This window comes from Salvia splendens, chromosome 5, assembly GCF_004379255.2.
Source record: "Salvia splendens isolate huo1 chromosome 5, SspV2, whole genome shotgun sequence".
Lineage (NCBI taxonomy): Eukaryota > Viridiplantae > Streptophyta > Magnoliopsida > Lamiales > Lamiaceae > Salvia > Salvia splendens.
This window is the reverse complement of record NC_056036.1, coordinates 410,661-427,170: the sequence shown is the minus strand read 5'-3', so window position 1 is coordinate 427,170 and position 16,510 is coordinate 410,661. Positions and strand designations below refer to the sequence as shown.

General features: G+C 42.0%; 3 protein-coding genes across 3 annotated transcripts; 1 reads left to right on the top strand and 2 right to left on the bottom strand.

Moving 5' to 3' along the window:
- LOC121805144 (V-type proton ATPase 16 kDa proteolipid subunit) lies at positions 1-1,747 on the top strand. Its single transcript, XM_042204934.1, has 3 exons — positions 1-187; positions 274-559; positions 1,318-1,747. The coding sequence occupies exons 1-3, from the start codon at positions 109-111 to the stop codon at positions 1,448-1,450; spliced, it is 498 nt and encodes a 165-aa protein (XP_042060868.1). The 5' UTR covers positions 1-108; the 3' UTR covers positions 1,451-1,747.
- Positions 1,748-8,892: 7,145 nt separating this feature from the next.
- LOC121802468 (cyclin-dependent kinase 1-like) lies at positions 8,893-9,623 on the bottom strand. The gene is made up of 2 exons (XM_042202145.1): positions 9,358-9,623; positions 8,893-9,271 (listed from the first exon to the last, which is right to left on the bottom strand). The coding sequence occupies exons 1-2, from the start codon at positions 9,621-9,623 to the stop codon at positions 8,893-8,895; spliced, it is 645 nt and encodes a 214-aa protein (XP_042058079.1).
- Positions 9,624-15,078: 5,455 nt separating this feature from the next.
- Positions 15,079-16,159, bottom strand: LOC121802860 (B-box zinc finger protein 21-like). Its single transcript, XM_042202554.1, has 3 exons — positions 15,933-16,159; positions 15,547-15,849; positions 15,079-15,454 (listed from the first exon to the last, which is right to left on the bottom strand). The coding sequence occupies exons 1-3, from the start codon at positions 16,107-16,109 to the stop codon at positions 15,230-15,232; spliced, it is 705 nt and encodes a 234-aa protein (XP_042058488.1). The 5' UTR covers positions 16,110-16,159; the 3' UTR covers positions 15,079-15,229.
- Between the last annotated feature and the right edge of the window lie 351 nt (positions 16,160-16,510).

Below are 16,510 nucleotides of genomic sequence, written 5' to 3'. Positions count from 1 at the left end.
CAGATAGAAGCATATAATACTAATAATCAAGCTCTAAACTTTAGCTTCATTCATCAATCCGAAGATCATCTCAGATCCAATCTCTGCGCTAATCCAAACCGATCCATCATGTCGTCTACCTTCAGCGGCGATGAAACGGCACCGTTCTTCGGCTTCCTCGGCGCTGCCGCCGCTCTAGTCTTCTCCTGTAAGCTCTCTTTTGATCCACGGATCGCATCCGCCCTTCAATTTCAGATCTAAACCTATCGCTGCTCTGAATTTGTTTCTGATTAGGTATGGGAGCGGCGTACGGAACCGCCAAGAGCGGCGTCGGAGTGGCGTCGATGGGTGTGATGAGGCCGGAGCTGGTGATGAAGTCTATTGTTCCGGTGGTTATGGCTGGTGTTTTGGGGATTTATGGTTTGATTATTGCTGTCATCATTAGCACCGGTATTAACCCTAAGGCCAAGTCTTACTACTTGTTTGATGGCTACGCTCACCTCTCTTCTGGACTTGCTTGCGGTCTCGCCGGCCTTGCCGCCGGTATGGCCATCGGAATCGTTGGTGATGCTGGTGTTAGGTTATTTCTAATCCTAATAAATTTCTAATTTTTTGTTTCTCTTTCGTCATCTGGATTACGTAATAGTAGTAATTTCTTAGTTGTGGTATTGCTAGTTTACTCTCCGTGATTGGTTTATTGATCGTTTGCTTAGTTTCATATAATCGACTGTTTGACATTTTCTGCGTGTGTATAATTTGTAAATCTGAGGGATTTATGCTACTAAAGGCTAGCTTCAGTATTATACTAGTGAATGAACCTATTACCTCTTGCATTAAGGTTCTTGTTCTTGTTTTCACATAGAATGAATGAGAGTGGGACAAGCTTTAAAAGTATTTCTATAACTTTCGAATTACATTGCCTAGATGTTATGCTACTAAAGGCTAAGCTTCAATATTATACTAGTGAATGAAACCTCTTGCATTAAGGTTCTTGTTCTGGTTTTCAAGGTTATTACTAGTTTGCTTTGTTATCACATCGAATTGATGAGAGTGGGATAAACCTCTTACATTGCCTAGATGTTATGTTACTAAAGTTTAGCTTCAAGGTGAACTGGTTAAGTATGAGGAGGATCTGGGGTGTGGCTATATGGGGAAATTGACCAGATAGTTCTCTTGTTTAGTGCACCTTTGGCCATTTTCATTCTCAGTCAAAACGTGGCATTTGATCTTAACTGCATTCATCAACTAGAAGTGATAATCTTTGTGTTTTCTTTTTATGCATATTGTTTTTATGAGACTACACTGCTATTCACATTCCACTATTTTGTACAATGACAGAGCCAATGCACAACAACCCAAGCTCTTTGTCGGAATGATTCTTATCCTCATTTTCGCTGAAGCCTTGGCTCTCTATGGTCTCATTGTTGGCATCATTCTCTCATCTCGTGCTGGTCAGTCTAGAGCGGATTAGACGACTAAATCTCGATCTCGGCTTGTGCAAGTTGCTATTCTTTCCTTAAGTTAAGAATTATAAGTATGTTATCCCTGTTTGGCATGGTAGTTTGGCCATGGCTACTGAGTCTCAAATTTTCTTTCGTGCACGTTGAAGTGCTTGGCCATTGAATTCGAGGGTTGACATGTTAAGTTGGTAGGATGTAGATGAGTTTATTTTTCTGGGAATAAAGTTGTTCAATACTTTGATGTTGGTGTATTTTGGAAGAAACCATATTTGATTCTTGTTTCTATGCATTAATTCTTGTTTCTTATATTTGATTAGCTATGCATTAACACAACCATGAATGCTCATCTTTGCTACTAGACTTAATGTTTTCATGAGTTGTAGTGCTTATTAGTTTGATCTGTTTTATTGGGGTTAACACACACAAACAGGAGATGTGTGAGTATTTATGAAAGTAAGAATGTCTAATGTTCTAAAAAATGGTCCAAAACTAACTTCTTTTTACTCTTCAACTAATTACTCCCTTCCCCTGGGAAAAGATGTTCCATATATACGAGCTAAGTTAGAGGAATATGAGTTCAATGAAAGTTAAATAAGATATTAATGGTCGACAACAAATAAGAAATACGGGACATTAATGGCGAATGGAGGGAATATTAATGGAAGAATTGAATAAAACAAAATTACAATAGTTCATTTAAGTAGTACCATATAACGAAAGTTCAATTGGATTATTGGACAGAAAAAATGCTTATAATCTCAATGAGTATCAACGATGAGGATGCAATGAATTAAAGTAAAATGGATATAACCATATAGAAGAAAAATTCACCCCAAAGGAAGTTGAACTGTTTTATTACACTTAAATTGCACATGAGAAATAGGAAAAAGTGGATGAAAAAGTGAAATCGAATCTACCTACCACTATTATATTTACATGTGACACATCCTAAAGTTTAGACCATCCACAACGGGTCTCGCCGGCGTCTCGCGTCTCGTCTCAGCGAGACGAGACCCCGGCGAGACGCGTTGCAGCCTCCATCTCGTCCCGTCTCGTCGCGCGTCTCGCCTCGGCGAGCCACGAGACGAGCTGTCTCGCCACGCGCCTAGGCTACGTGGCGCAGCCCAGCGTCGTGCGTGACGCCCACTCGCCGGCCCGCGAGTGGGCGTCGTCACGTGCTGACGCAATAAATATTTTTTTTAAAAAAAAAATCGAATTTAAATAAAAAAAAAATTTTTTGTAACGGTATTATTACCGTTTTTTTGTTTTATATTTTTTTTGTTTTTTATTAAATTTTTTACTCTATAAATACTCCTAAACCCATCCTCATTTACACACAACTACACATCTATTCTTCCTATCATCTAAATTTTCTCTCAAATTTTCGCTGAAATTTTCATAACCCAACTCAAGATGTCCGGCGACGGCGAGGGCAACTATGGCGGCTCCGGCTCCGGCGGGTGGGATCTCAACTCATTCGGCGATTGGGAGAACATGATCAACACATTGGGCGGTGGAGGTTCGTCAACGCCGGGGACCCAGGGTTCGGCGACGCCGGGGGGTACCAACCACCCAATTTTGACCTTGATGCATATGTTCGTCCCAACGTCCCACGGTTTTCGCAGGGATTATCCCAGATCCGAGAGGATTTTCCAGTTGATCCCACGCCGGGAGTAGGCCGAGGCGGTGGAAGTGGGCGAGGCGGTGGAGGTGGCCGAGGCAGTGTACAACCCCAGACGGGCGAGGACGAGGAGGAAGAAGAGGAAGAGGATCTTGGCCGACATCCGTACAACAACCTCGAAACGATGGCGGTGTACAACGCCTGGATCACGGTCTCGTACGATCCCATCGTCGGGAATCAACAAACCCGGAAGTGTTTATGGGAAAAGGTTGTCGAGGTCTACCACCAAATAAAGCCGAACCGCTCCCGCAAGCGCACAGTTAAAATGATCCGCTGTCACTTTGACCGAGTCGACCGACAGGTCAAAAAATTCTGCGGCATCTACTCGGCGGAAGAGGCGCGCTACCAAAGCGGCGCCACGGCCACCGATATTTTGACGTCCGCTTTGCGCGCCTACTACCAGGACGAGGGACATCAATTCAGATTTGTTGATGTTTGGCGCGCCGTCAAGGACGAGGAACGATGGGCCGGCGGTTTCCGCTCCAGCTCGGGCTCAACCTCGAAGCGCACGAAGCATACGGCGAGTGGCCTATACTCGTCTAGTGCTGGTGCGTCTAGTGGTGACACTGCTGAAGGCATCAGCCAACATGATGCTGAATCCCAGGAGTTTGCGGGTACAGTCGGCGCTGCAGGAGGATCCGCGAGTGGGCGCCGTCGGCCGCAAGGGACGAAGGCGGCGAAAGCGGCTAGAGCAAGGAAGGGCCGAGGCGAATCAAGCCAGTCGGCCTCAGGATCGGGCTCGCGAGGAGGCTCGGACACACTTATGGTACGCCACAATGGCGGACACTTCCCGCTTCTCGCACTCCCAATTCGCGGCCTGGTGGAACGGAATTGTGCATATGGCAGCACAACTTGGCCTTCCGACTCCCCCTCAACCTCGACCGCCTCCGGAGGATGATTAGCCCTTCAGATTAGTTTTTTTTTTATTTTGTGTGTTTTTTTATTTTGTGTTTTTTTTAAATTTTTTTTTTGTGTGTTTTTTTTTTGTTTTAATTTTAATAAAGTGTGTTTGTTTAAATTGAATTGGGTTTTAAAAAAAATTATAAATTAAATTGAATGAATAGTAATTAAGAGACGGTATAGAGACGGTTAAGAGACGGAGCGTTGCAGGTTCCGTCTCTTAGTTAAGAGATGGAGGAAAAAAGGACAGTGGGGCCCTCAAATAGTGCTCAAATAGTAGTTAAGAGACGGTTTAAGAGACGGTATAGAGACAGCGTTGTGGATGGCCTTAGTAAAGTTAGATATGGGGACTATATATAAGGATAAGACCATTAATCAACCAAAGTATCTATGCATTAGGTGTGAATATTGGTGCTAAATTTGATTTTCAAGCTCAAACAAATATTTTATCCTGTGTAAAATGGTTTTTAATTCTTAGAAATTTCATATTCTGTTTCTTACACCACTACCTATGTTAAATTTTAGGAGTAATTCTAAAACCATTACTTTTGATCTAACAGCCATTCTAAGGGAAAAGTTTAAAGGATCTCAAAATGAACTACAATTCGATTAATTTCATTCCATACCAATAGGATGATGTAGGAGTAACAATTACTACTATGTTTTAAAAACTTTAATTGACATACAAGAATATTTGTATTATTATGCCAATAATGACACCCATCATTCATTAACCCCGCAATAGACCGAGTAAACAAATTAATTCACCAGTTATCTGTCTCCAGCTGAAAAGAAATAGTATTCCGTTCTAATAAAAAAATAAAAGGGAAAAAATGAAAATTGATTTTACACAAATTCTTCCAACCAACATTACAGTTGCAGAGATACACTCTCTCTCATCCATCCTCAAATAGATTTCATTGTGAGCTGATTGATTTAGGAGCAATATATTCTGTTCCAGCTCATTAGAGCATGCGCAGCGGTGGCGTCCGTCGTCACCGCCGTCCGCGCCGCTGGCACGGACGCCATCCGCGGCCGCTGCGCTCGCGCCGCTGGCACGGCGCTGCTCGATGTATCGAGCACGTCCGTGCCAGCGGACGCACACGTGGCGCGCTCCCATTCGTCAACAGCGTAGCCGTTGCATTTAAACATTTTTTATTTTATTTTTTTAAAAAATCGGTTTTTTATTAAAAAAACCGATAAAAAATAAAAAAAAATCACTTCCCCAAAAAAATATATCCGTTTATAACCGTTTTTTACACATTTTTCATTTTTTTTTCATTTTTTTTACCCAAAAAATACACACTTTCATCTATAAATACCCCCAATTTCACCCCAAAAATTCACATCAAACTACACAACTCTCATCATCATTCTCCAATATCCATTCTCATCTCCATTCTCTCATATCCATTTTCATCTTCATTCTCTCATACCCTACAACATCACTATGTCCGGCCAAGACGATAACCCTTCGGGCTCCCACGGTTGGAACCCCGAATGGTTCGGTTCACAACCGTTTCCTAGTCCGGAAACGGAATATTCGGCCCCTCCTCAAATCCAAGATTCGGCCGTTCCGGGTGGCTACCGTCCATACCCAATCGACGACCAAGGTGCCTCCGAAGGGCGCTACGGGTGGACACCGGAGCCTAGGCCTCGCGCCCCTTCCCAAATGCCGACTCCTCCATCTCGCGCAGGTGTCCGCACACCGTACTCACCGGCGGAGATGGAAAGATTGTTCAAGGCGTACTTGGAAATCTCCGAAGATGCGGTGGTTGGAACGAACCAATCCGGCAATCACTTTTGGTGGCGCGTCTCTAGCCGGTACAATGCAAACCGGCCGCCGGGAACGATCGAGCGCAACGAGAGTATGGTGCGCAACTGCATCGGCCGAGCCAACGAAGAAATTGGCAAGTTCAACGGCTATTTCATCCAGGAGTCCCGGAATGCCGGGAGCGGCCGAAGCGAGGTCGACATCATCACCGCCGCGCTGAGCACCTACCAATCCATGAACGGTAAGTCGTTCAAATATCTTAACGTTTGGCAGGAGACGCGGACGCACCCGAAGTATAAGGGAGGCATAACATCCTCCTCTAGCGGCTCCTCCAAACGATCAAGGTCGGTAGCCCTATCCGACCCCGGCTCGGAAGAAGTGGCTAGCCAACTCGCCGGAGCTAACTTGGGTAGCCCCGACGCCGGACCGAGCGGTTCCCAACGCCGCCCCCAGGGAAGGAAGAAGGCGGCGGCCAACCGTCGTCGCGGCTCGACTCCCGAAGCCACTCCCGAAGCCGCTCCCGCTCCCTATGTGCCACCTCCACCCCCGAACAACTCGCTGTGGATGCTCTTAAGCCAACTCAATATGGCCGATAGGTCATCTATGACCCCCACGCAACTTGAAACACACGAGACCATGATAAAAGGTCTCCAAAAACAATTGGGGTTGATCCCGCCGGATGCGTAGTCTTATTAGGAGTTTAATTATGTAATTTTTAATTTTTAGGATTTTAATTATGTAATTTTTAATTTTAAGAAGTTTAATTATGTAATTTTTAATTTTTAGGATTTTAATTATGTATTTTTTAATTTTATTTGTAATTTGTAATATTTATTGTGGTTTTTAAATGGATTTTAATATTATGGAAATGTTTTTGTTTAATTGAATTTTATATTAATTGTGCTCGTCCTTGCGGAAGAGCACAGTTGTGGGTGTTGTGCTCTTGCCAGAGAGCAGGCATGAATAGTACCGCTCGGGCCCACAACCATGCCGCTTGCAAGAGCACAGTTGTGGATGCTCTTAAACTCTTCGCATAAAGCCCTATCTCAATTCAATCCCTGATTTTGGCACCCTTCGTTCTCAATTTGAATCCCCAATTGAATATCCAGAAATTGGGGGCGAGATCGAGCCATGAGGGAGCAGATCGGAGAAAGTGAAGCGAATATTCCATCAATTCGACGTGAACACAGACGGGGGCTTGGACCGGGAGGAGAATCCTAGGGTTAAGTTCAGCGACGAACAGATTAGCGCAATTCTCCACGAGGTTTTCCGCACCTACGGCGAATTCATCGACGGCGAGAAAGGCCTCACCTTCGACGGACTCCTCCGCACCTACGACGACGCTGAAGGCGTCGGAGGAGGATAAAATCGAAGCTTCGGAGGAGGCGGCGTCGTCTTCCTCCGTCGTGATGGAGCCTCACAAGAAGCAGCGCACTACTGCGTGGGCTGCTTCCCCTAACCACGGCATTGTGTTCGATGACACGTGGAACCTTGTAGATGATCTGGAGAGTCTTATCAATAGGTTGAAGACGAAGCAGATGAAGGATGGGAAGATAAAAGAATGACAATTCAGACGTTTTCTCCGATCCGGGATGGTCTAGAGAGCTCGGCCCGCAGTCTAGTGAGATTAAGGATGTCAATCGGGCCAGCCCACCGGGTTGCGGGTCAATCGGGTGCGGGCTAATCGGGTTGTATTTTTCCGGGTTATAAAAGTTCAACCATAACCCTAAAAGCTTGGGTTTCGGGCTAGTCCATCGGGTTAATCGAGTTGCTACCGATAAAATTAACATGCGAGCAATCCAATAAATAATGGTGAAAATTAGTTATATTTATAAAATGTAAAATATTTAATTATGATAAATTTGAGATATATGCTTAAATTCAATCATAAATATGATCAAATACTAATAAGATTTATGCAAAATAAAACATAAATATCAAAAATTTTAAAGCATGTTTAGAAATTTAAATATATATATTTTTAGTGAATTTGAAGTTTCTAATTCATTTATCTATTATTATATTAATAAAAACTTAATATATAATTTTTATATTTAATATATAAAATAGAAAGTTATTTTTTCAATAATCTATATTATAAAATAATCAATGAATTGTCGAATTAGAGTCAAACAAATAAAACAATAGAAATTTTATCGGGTTTCCGGGCCAGCCCATCGGGTTTTTGGGTCTGGCCCTAACGGGTTGCGGGTTAATCGGGTACGGGCTAATCGGACTGTAATTTTATCGCCCCTATGGCGCCCCATGAATGAAGGAAATGCGCAGATCAAGAAATCTGACGCTCAGAGATATATCAAACTGTTAAGGAGGATCTACATTCCCACACATGGCATAAGTGAGATCTTGGAAATTCGCGGGGAGAGTGATGATAACTCGTTGGTTTCCTCGACAGAGTTCCTTGCGATGTTTGATGATCAAGAATGGGGCTTTGGCATCATGTCGACCCTCTTGAAGCTCGAGGGCGGAGATAGGAGTCGCCATGGCAGCCACGTTTGTGGTACCTGCCGGTATCCCATAATTGGGCCTGTGCAGCCAGTGCTACAGCGAAGGGAGAGTGAGCTCTTCAGGCAAGCAAGAAGAGTATAGGTTTAAGGAATATGCAAATGAGGGTGTCAAGGATAACTGCCTCTGGTTTGGTTCCAAAGGCTCCTAACTTTGTCTTATCTTGTTTAAATTTAGTGTGAATCATATTAAAGTTTGTACAGTAAGTCCTTTTGATATGTTTGGGTCTGAATTCTTTGTTTCATTTGTAAGAAGATTTCATTGTTTTGAGGTTTGGCAATTGCTGTTGACTTCTATTATCAAATATACTCAAGAACTATATATCACTTTCTTTGTTCTTTTTCTGACATAATTGAAATAGTGTTAGTGTGACAGTACTACAGTTTATACATGAATGTGTATACACTATACTGTATTCTAACAAGAAGATGGAGTATATCAAAAGTAGTGATTAAACACACAGTTGGAATAGTGTGACAGTACTTCAGTTGGAAGATGCATACAACAAAATCAGTTAAGTATTAAACACAATACATATATACCAAGTATGAAAGTTTCACCAACTCTCAACAAAATCAAGAAGTAATTTCATCTTCAAACCAAACATGATTGAGAGCCATTTCTGCAGTCATCCTCTTCACTGGATCATAACACAGCAACCCTTTAAGCAGATCAAATCCATCTCTCGAAAGCATCAAATTTGCACCACAAATAGAACTCTCAACATTCTTAGCACTAGGATGGCCAAGAATGCAATACATCTCATGCAACTGATCCTCCTCCGACCCCCCTCGAAACAGCACCTCGTTCAGCACCATCTCCGCGAATATGCACCCCACGGCCCACATATCCACCGCGCACGAACCCCTCCTCTCCCCAAGAAGCAACTCGGGCGCCCTATACCACGGCGTCCCCACCTTGCACTCCTCCTCCTCCTCGTCCTCATCCTCAACCCTAACCGACAGCCCAAAATCACATATTTTCAACTGCCCCCCTTTGCTCAGGAGCACATTCGCGGGCTTGAGATCCCTATGCACGACCTTGTTCCGATGAAGAAAGTGACACCTTGGATCAACTGCTTCATCAGCTTCTTCACATGGCTCATTGCAAGGCAATCTTCTCCCTTGAGAGACATGTATCTTCTTAGATCAGTGTCCAAGTACTCCATCACCACATAAACGCCGTCGTACTCATCCAGCGCGACCTCCTTGAATTGCACAATGGAGGGGTGGCCGAGGGACTTAAGGATATCGATTTCGGCCCTTGTCGAGGGAGACAGGCCGCTGAACTCCTCCTTCATCGCCATGATCTCTCCGGTTTTCTTGTGTTGGACTTTGTAGACTACACCGTAGGATCCTGAGCTAATCTTCCCCAAGCTCTCGTACTCCTCGACGCTCACACACTCAGGAAACGCACCCTTCGTTTCTTGAAAGCGACGTCGTTTGTTGCACTCTGCAGCAAGATGTTTGGTTTCTTGATTGTGATCCCTTAAGGTGCCTTGGATCTGCGAGCAGCCTTCCTTCCACGGAAAACGGAAAGGTAGGGTTTGGAATCGTTGTTGAAGCTTTGAGTTGCCATTCTCAAATCTCAGCGTTTGCTTGATTGTTGGCGGCAGATGAAGTAGTTATGTTATAACTTAAAGTCGATTAAGGTAAGTAAGAGTTTATATTTGGAAAGTGTTTCAATATCTTAAGTTCACGCAATGGTAATGAAAGATTGCATTTTTTTTGGAAAAGTATACGTTGGAATTTGAAGCATACAACGAAATAAAAATTTCCTTGTTCAGCATATACTATTAATTTATTAATTATTTTGATAATAAAAATAAAAGTTGTTAATATACATACTAACGGTTGCAACAATTTTCATATTCCGCACTAATTTCATCTTCCTTTCCTTTTTTAATCTTTGGATTTAGAAAACAAATACGGTAAGAGCGATTAATTAAGTAAAGAAATTTGAGGGATTAGTCAAAGATTAAAAAACAAATACGGTAAGAGCGATTAATTAAGTAAAGAAATTTGAGGGATTAGTCAAAATTGATCAAACTTAATAGTACCCTAAAAAGTATAATTTTTTTTCCTTTTTAGTCCGTCTTTAAAAATAATAAATTTTTTAATTTTGGAAATCTCCCTCTCTATTGAGTTGAGACTCTCCACTAACAATACTTTTAAAATTTTTTCAATATCTCTCTCTTACTTTTTCAATCTATCTTTCTTACTTTTCCAATTATGCATTAAAACTCGTGCCGAATCAAATGTTCATACTTTTCAAGGACGGATGGAGTAATTTTTTTGGTAATTATCTTTAAAAAAAATCTCCAATTAAATCTATAACTATTTCTTAGCGCGTAAAAGAAACTATAGAATTAAAATTACAAAAGTAGAAAAATTTCAGTTATATGTTACAATACGAGATTTGGATTTAAATTTTATATGGGATAGCATCGGCCACGTATTATACATATCAATACTTAACTAATACTATAAAGAAGTTACAATTAGATATAGTAAATCAACACGTCCAACAACATAAAACAATTTTTAGTTTGTAATTATCTTTTAATTTGTTTGTTAAGAATCCAAGTACAACTCGATTTCCTTTTCCAAATAGAATGAAGACTTATTATGCCTACAAATAGCCCTTAGTTTCTCATAACGTTGTGTCGAGCTTTAGGCCATCCACTATGCTGTCTCTATACCGTCCCTTAAACCATCCCTTAACTACTATTTGACCACTATTTGAGGGCCCCACTGTCCTTTTTTCCTCCATCCCTTAACTAAGGGACGGAACCTGCAACGCTCCGTCCCTTATTCCGTCTCTTAATTACTATTCATTTAATTTCATTTTTTATTTTTTTTCCAACCCAATTCAATTTAAACAAACACAATTCATTAAAATTAAAACAACATTACAACTTAAACTTAAAAAAAAAAAGAAAAAAAGACATAATTAAAATTCTAAAAAAATAAAAATGACATAATTTAATCTTCTCCGCCAAAGTTTTCCCAAATGTGCTCAATTAGATCCTCTTGGAGTTGGGTGTGGGCGCTAGAGTCGTGTGTCCTTGCCCGAATAGCCAACCGTTCTTGTATAGACGGATGCGCTCCACTTCGCGGCGGACTACTTGCGGTTGAGCTTCCGGGGGATTCGGGGTCGAACCAATTTCCCGCATCGGGTCCTTCGTCTCGGACAATCATGTTGTGCAAGATTATGCACGTATACATGATGTCGACCATGCTCTCCATGAACCACGAACGAGCTGTGGCTTTGATGATGTTGAAGCGCGCTTGGAGAACCCCGAACGCCCTCTCCACATCCTTGCGCGCAGCCTCCTGCTTCTGCGCAAAAAGAGCCTGCTTTGGGTTCGCAGGCCTGCTGCACGTCTTCACGAAGGTCGGCCACTTCGGGTAGATGCCGTCGGTGAGATAGTACCCCATTTTATACAGCCGGTTGTTGGCGACGAAGTTGATGGCCGACGCTTTACCATCCAAAACTTCGGTAAAGAGGTCGGACTGGTGGAGCACGTTTACGTCGTTGTTCGAGCCAGGGACCCCGAAGTACGCATGTCAGATCCAAAGCCGGTAGTCGGCAACGACCTCGAGTACAACGGTTGGGTGGGTGCCTTTGTGGCCGCTTGTGTAGGACCCCCTCCAAGCCACCGGGCAATTCTTCCATTGCCAGTGCATGCAATCGACACTGCCAAGCATCCTGGGGAATCTGTGCACTTGTTCGTGCAGGTTGAGGAGGAACTGACAATCGTCCGTGCTTGGCCTCCGGAGAAATTCGTCACTGAAGGTTGCCCGGACGCCTCTGCAGAAGTTGAGCAAGCACATGCGCCCAGTGGTGTCTCCGATGTGAAGGTATTCATCGAATATGTCGGCCGTTTGTCCAGTCGCAAGCTGACGGATGACTGCAGTATATTTCTGCAGCGTCGTGTGGCTGGGACGGCCGACTGCGTCGAACCCTTCTCGGAAGAACTCTTCTCTGGCCGCCAAAGTTTTCGCTATGTGGAGAAATAGCGGTTTACTCATGCGGAAACGGCGACGGAAGTAGGTATCTCCCCAAATCGGGTTATCGCAGAAGTAGTCGCGTACTAACCATGCGGCGGCTTCCTCCCGGTTCCGATTGATGTACTTCCGGGAGCGTCGTGGGGGTGGAGCGGCTTCCCCCGCCTCTCGTCGTCGATCTTCTTCAAGTGATTGTTCCATTAATTGACGCATTTGCTCAAAATGATCCATTTGTTTGGGTTGATTTAAGATGGAAATTGGAGTGATAGAGAGGATTTGAGAGGAATAGATGTGTGTTTGTGTTTGAAATGAGTATGAAATAGGATTATTTATAGAGTAAAAAAAAATTAAAAAAAGGAAAATAAAAAATTAACGGCAATATTACCGTTTGAAAATTATTTTTTTTATTAAAATTCGAATTAAAAAAATGAATTATTGCGTCATCCGTGACGACGCCCACTCGCGGCCCAGCGAGTGGGCGTCATGCAAGCATCGGGCACGCGACACGTCTCCCGGGTGCGTGGCGGGACGGCGCGTCCCGTGTCTCGCGTCTACGGGCTACAGGACGAGACGGGCGCGGGCTCGGGACGGGATGATCGTTGCAACGGGTCCCGCGGAGGATCCTTCCCTCCAGGACGAAACGCGAGCCCGGTGCGGGACGCGTAGTGGATGGTCTTAGAGTATCTAGGCTGTGATTCCTCCTTTTTCAAAAGCGATGACGATGACGATGACGATGACGATGACGATGACCGACGAGGAGCATACAGATATTATTGTCAGTTGTACTCTTCTACTTCCCATTCTTCTTCGTATTGCCTCCACATATCTACATACAATAACTATATGTTCAAGGAGATTCCGTTGACTTCTCAAATCTTAATACGTCTATTGTGATAGAAAAGCTGGAGTTGAGGCTGGAGTTGACCACCAGTTTTAAAGCAAGTGAAAAATGTCATTATTATAGTTATTGTAGGAAGTCGACGGCGGTGGTGGTGACGGCGGATTTTCGTCTGGATGGCTCCGGCCATGTTTCGAAGATCCATTGAATTTTTATAGCCTTTTTATTAGTACTAGTATTTTTTTAATTTTTTCTTCCTTTCAAATTAATTTTGTTTTCGAATTAAATTTGTTGTTTTAGTTCAGTTCATATGATTTACTTTGGTTTCTTCGATTCATAATATATACACTAGTAGTGTATTAAATTAGGGAATGAAGTTATTTTACTAGTTATATATTGTACTCCTTGTATATGAATATTTTTTATATTCGGTAAGTTTTGTTAATAACTAACGGTGGAGTTGAGGGGCGAGATTTCTAAGAAGCGATAAGACTCCATTGAATTCGAACCTAAATGATGCATGTATCTATTAATAATTATTTTCTAAATATTATGAGACTAATATCTTATGATTAGGTGACATGACGATTACGATTTTTTTTCAAATTTTAACATTTAAAAGATATTAGAGCCGAATCAACTTGGAAATAGCAAACTGTGCATATAGAGTTTGTGCAAACAATCATAGTGATCATAGCAAACTTTCTCAACAACAAAACGCCAATAGCAAACTTTTAGGTTAACCGTGTGTTTTTGGTCAATAAAGTCTGATTATTTCATTATATTTTTACTGGAAATAAACTAAGATTGTACTGATTAAAGACTAATTATTTAGTCAAACTTGAAAATTTCACGTGATTCATAGGTTGATGGGAAAAAAAATAACAAAGAAAAACTTACACTTTGATGATTTCACATATTTTCCACATTAGCGGATTATATTTATAGCTATTATAGATTGTTGAGAATACATTATTGACAATTGATGAGTTACATAATTTCTTGTAGACTTTTCCATAATCAACTATATTACACACCCGCAATTTGTACTACTATAGAAAAGAAAAAAACACTCAAAATAAGTAAATTCTAATAAAATCACATTCAATTACCAAAAGGCCGAACCTTATTAAAATCTCTTATGGCTAGATGTAGCAAATTTGTTAATCACACATTAACATCTCCATTCTTAATAAATTCCATTAAGTCCTTAGAAAATCCTTTCCCCGAAATGTGCCATTTTTTCTTTCTCAACAACCAAAGATCATCATCATCTTATTCTTGCTTTGTATTCTCAAATTCCAAAAAGGAGTAAATTGACAACCTATTCATCTGTCACTTCTAAACTCCCATAATCACTCGGTTTTTTTGACTTGTTCCATCATAAAACATGAGAGCATCCACGATGACAGCCCTATACTCCGCCCTATGCTCCGCCACATTAGCATTTTATCCTCATACCCTTTCACTTGCAGTAGGAAATATAGGCCGCCCTATAGCACCACAATTTAATTTTATATTTAATTATTATGTTTGCAAATATATCAAGCAAAAAAAAAAGCACCACAATTAAGGCAAATCCTATATTTACTTCCTTAAAAAAAAGTTACAAGAGTGGAGATAACCAGAACATCGGTAACCCGTCGGGACTATTCGGACTTGGGAAATCACCGGGATTCATTTTATAAATTGAAATAGAGAGAATGAGATGAGAGCGAATGGAAGAGTGAAAGGAAGAAATAGAATTGTAGTGTATATATATAAATTTTGAATAATTAAAAAAATGTAAAACGCGTTGCACCGGGCGCGCTATCGTCTGCGTCGCCCGCAATGGGGCGTACGATAGCACACCCGATGCGTGCTCGAAGAACTATCGTCCGCGGACGATGCATACTCTGAAAACAAAAAGTGAGTTGTGATATCAGTAGCAGGTCTTCTCATTAAATGCAACAAGATATTTACTACACTCCAAAAATCTGACAAAGAAAAACAAAATTACAAAAAGGGAATTCAGATCTCTGATTTTCCGGCAATGGGCTGTGAAAAAGATTGGATTTTTTGGTTCTACCAAAACGTTTTGGATCTCTTGTTGAAGACGGCGCCGGAGGAAGGGCTGATCTGTGGAACTGCGAAAGAGTTGTCGTCTCTTCTTTTTCTGCTGGATTTCAACTCATCTTTGCTCCCATTTCCATTCCCCAATCCAAATCCAAAATTATTCACTAGAAATGATTGATCTTGAAATTGCAGATCAACGTCCCAAAACGGCAGCATCAAATCACTCTCCCCACTCTGCAATTTCAGTTAATTTTCACCATAATTAGAAATTTGTAGTAAATAAAAAAAGAAAGGTTGATAAAAATCGAATCTTTGAGGTGGCTGACCTTGCAATCGGCGGCGGAGGAGGAAGGGGTGGAAGAATCTAGAAGGTCCTCGACGTGCCAGCCTGGCAGCGTCTCGATCAAGTACTCGGAAATGCTACTCGTTGAGAAGTGGAGATTGTTGGTATCCTGGGCGGGCGGGGGAGGTGGTGGTGGTGATTCCGCCGGAGAAGCGGAGAGGCGGACGCCGGTGAGGAGGAATCTGGTGTGATTGTGCGTGTGGTGGTTGGCTTTGTGGATTGGGATGTCGCATTCCCTGCAAAGAATCGCTCTATCCTCCTTGCAAAACACAAACGCGCTTCTTTCCTACAAAAATAAAAATTGAATTTAGAAATAGAGAAGGAGCGTGAGAGAATTTAGTATTTAGAGTGTGAAAGAATTTACAATACCTGGCAGATGTCGCAGAGGGGGGAGTGGGGGTGGAGGAGGGAGAAGCGGCGGTGTTTGCCGGCGAGCTTGTTGGCGTGGTGGACGCGGTGGTCGCAGGAGGAACAGAGGGAGGCCTCGTCGGCGGTGCAGTACACCGTGGCCTCGCCTTGGTTGCATACGTCGCAGAGGATCTTCATTGATTGATCAAGATCAGAGTGAGAGAGTTAGGAGGAGTTGAAACAAAGGAGGAGGCTTATATTTATATTTATTCACCCATTCCTACTATAGCTGGGAATTATCAGCCCACATGATTTATGCCATCACCCATTTGCTTTTTAATTTTTTATTATTATTATTATTATTATTATTATTATTATTATTATTATTATTATTATTATTATTATTATTATTTTATGCTCATCTCTGTTTTAGGAAAAGAATGGCTTCGATAAGGTTATTTAAATAAAGAAAAAGAGTAATAAGTTATTTAGAGCCTCCACGATGGCAATAGCCCAGTCATAGCCTAGCCACAAACTCCTCCTGCCACATCATCAGCACTAAAAACTCCTTCTGTCACATCATCAGCACTAAAAACTTC

Bases quoted from the DNA above. Each gene is read 5' to 3' on its own strand.
- LOC121805144 (XM_042204934.1), top strand. From the start codon at position 109: ATGTCGTCTACCTTCAGCGGCGATGAAACGGCACCGTTCTTCGGCTTC. The intron at 188-273 runs GTAAGCTCTCTT...GTTTCTGATTAG, and splicing joins CGCCGCTCTAGTCTTCTCCT to GTATGGGAGCGGCGTACGGA. The intron at 560-1,317 runs GTTATTTCTAAT...GTACAATGACAG, and splicing joins GTTGGTGATGCTGGTGTTAG to AGCCAATGCACAACAACCCA.
- LOC121802468 (XM_042202145.1), bottom strand. From the start codon at position 9,623: ATGGCGATGAAGGAGGAGTTCAGCGGCCTGTCTCCCTCGACAAGGGCC. The intron at 9,272-9,357 runs GTCGTGCATAGG...GCTGTCGGTTAG, and splicing joins ACTTTCTTCATCGGAACAAG to GGTTGAGGATGAGGACGAGG.
- LOC121802860 (XM_042202554.1), bottom strand. From the start codon at position 16,109: ATGAAGATCCTCTGCGACGTATGCAACCAAGGCGAGGCCACGGTGTAC. The intron at 15,850-15,932 runs GTATTGTAAATT...TTATTTTTGTAG, and splicing joins CCCTCTGCGACATCTGCCAG to GAAAGAAGCGCGTTTGTGTT. The intron at 15,455-15,546 runs GTCAGCCACCTC...CTGAAATTGCAG, and splicing joins CCTCCGCCGCCGATTGCAAG to AGTGGGGAGAGTGATTTGAT.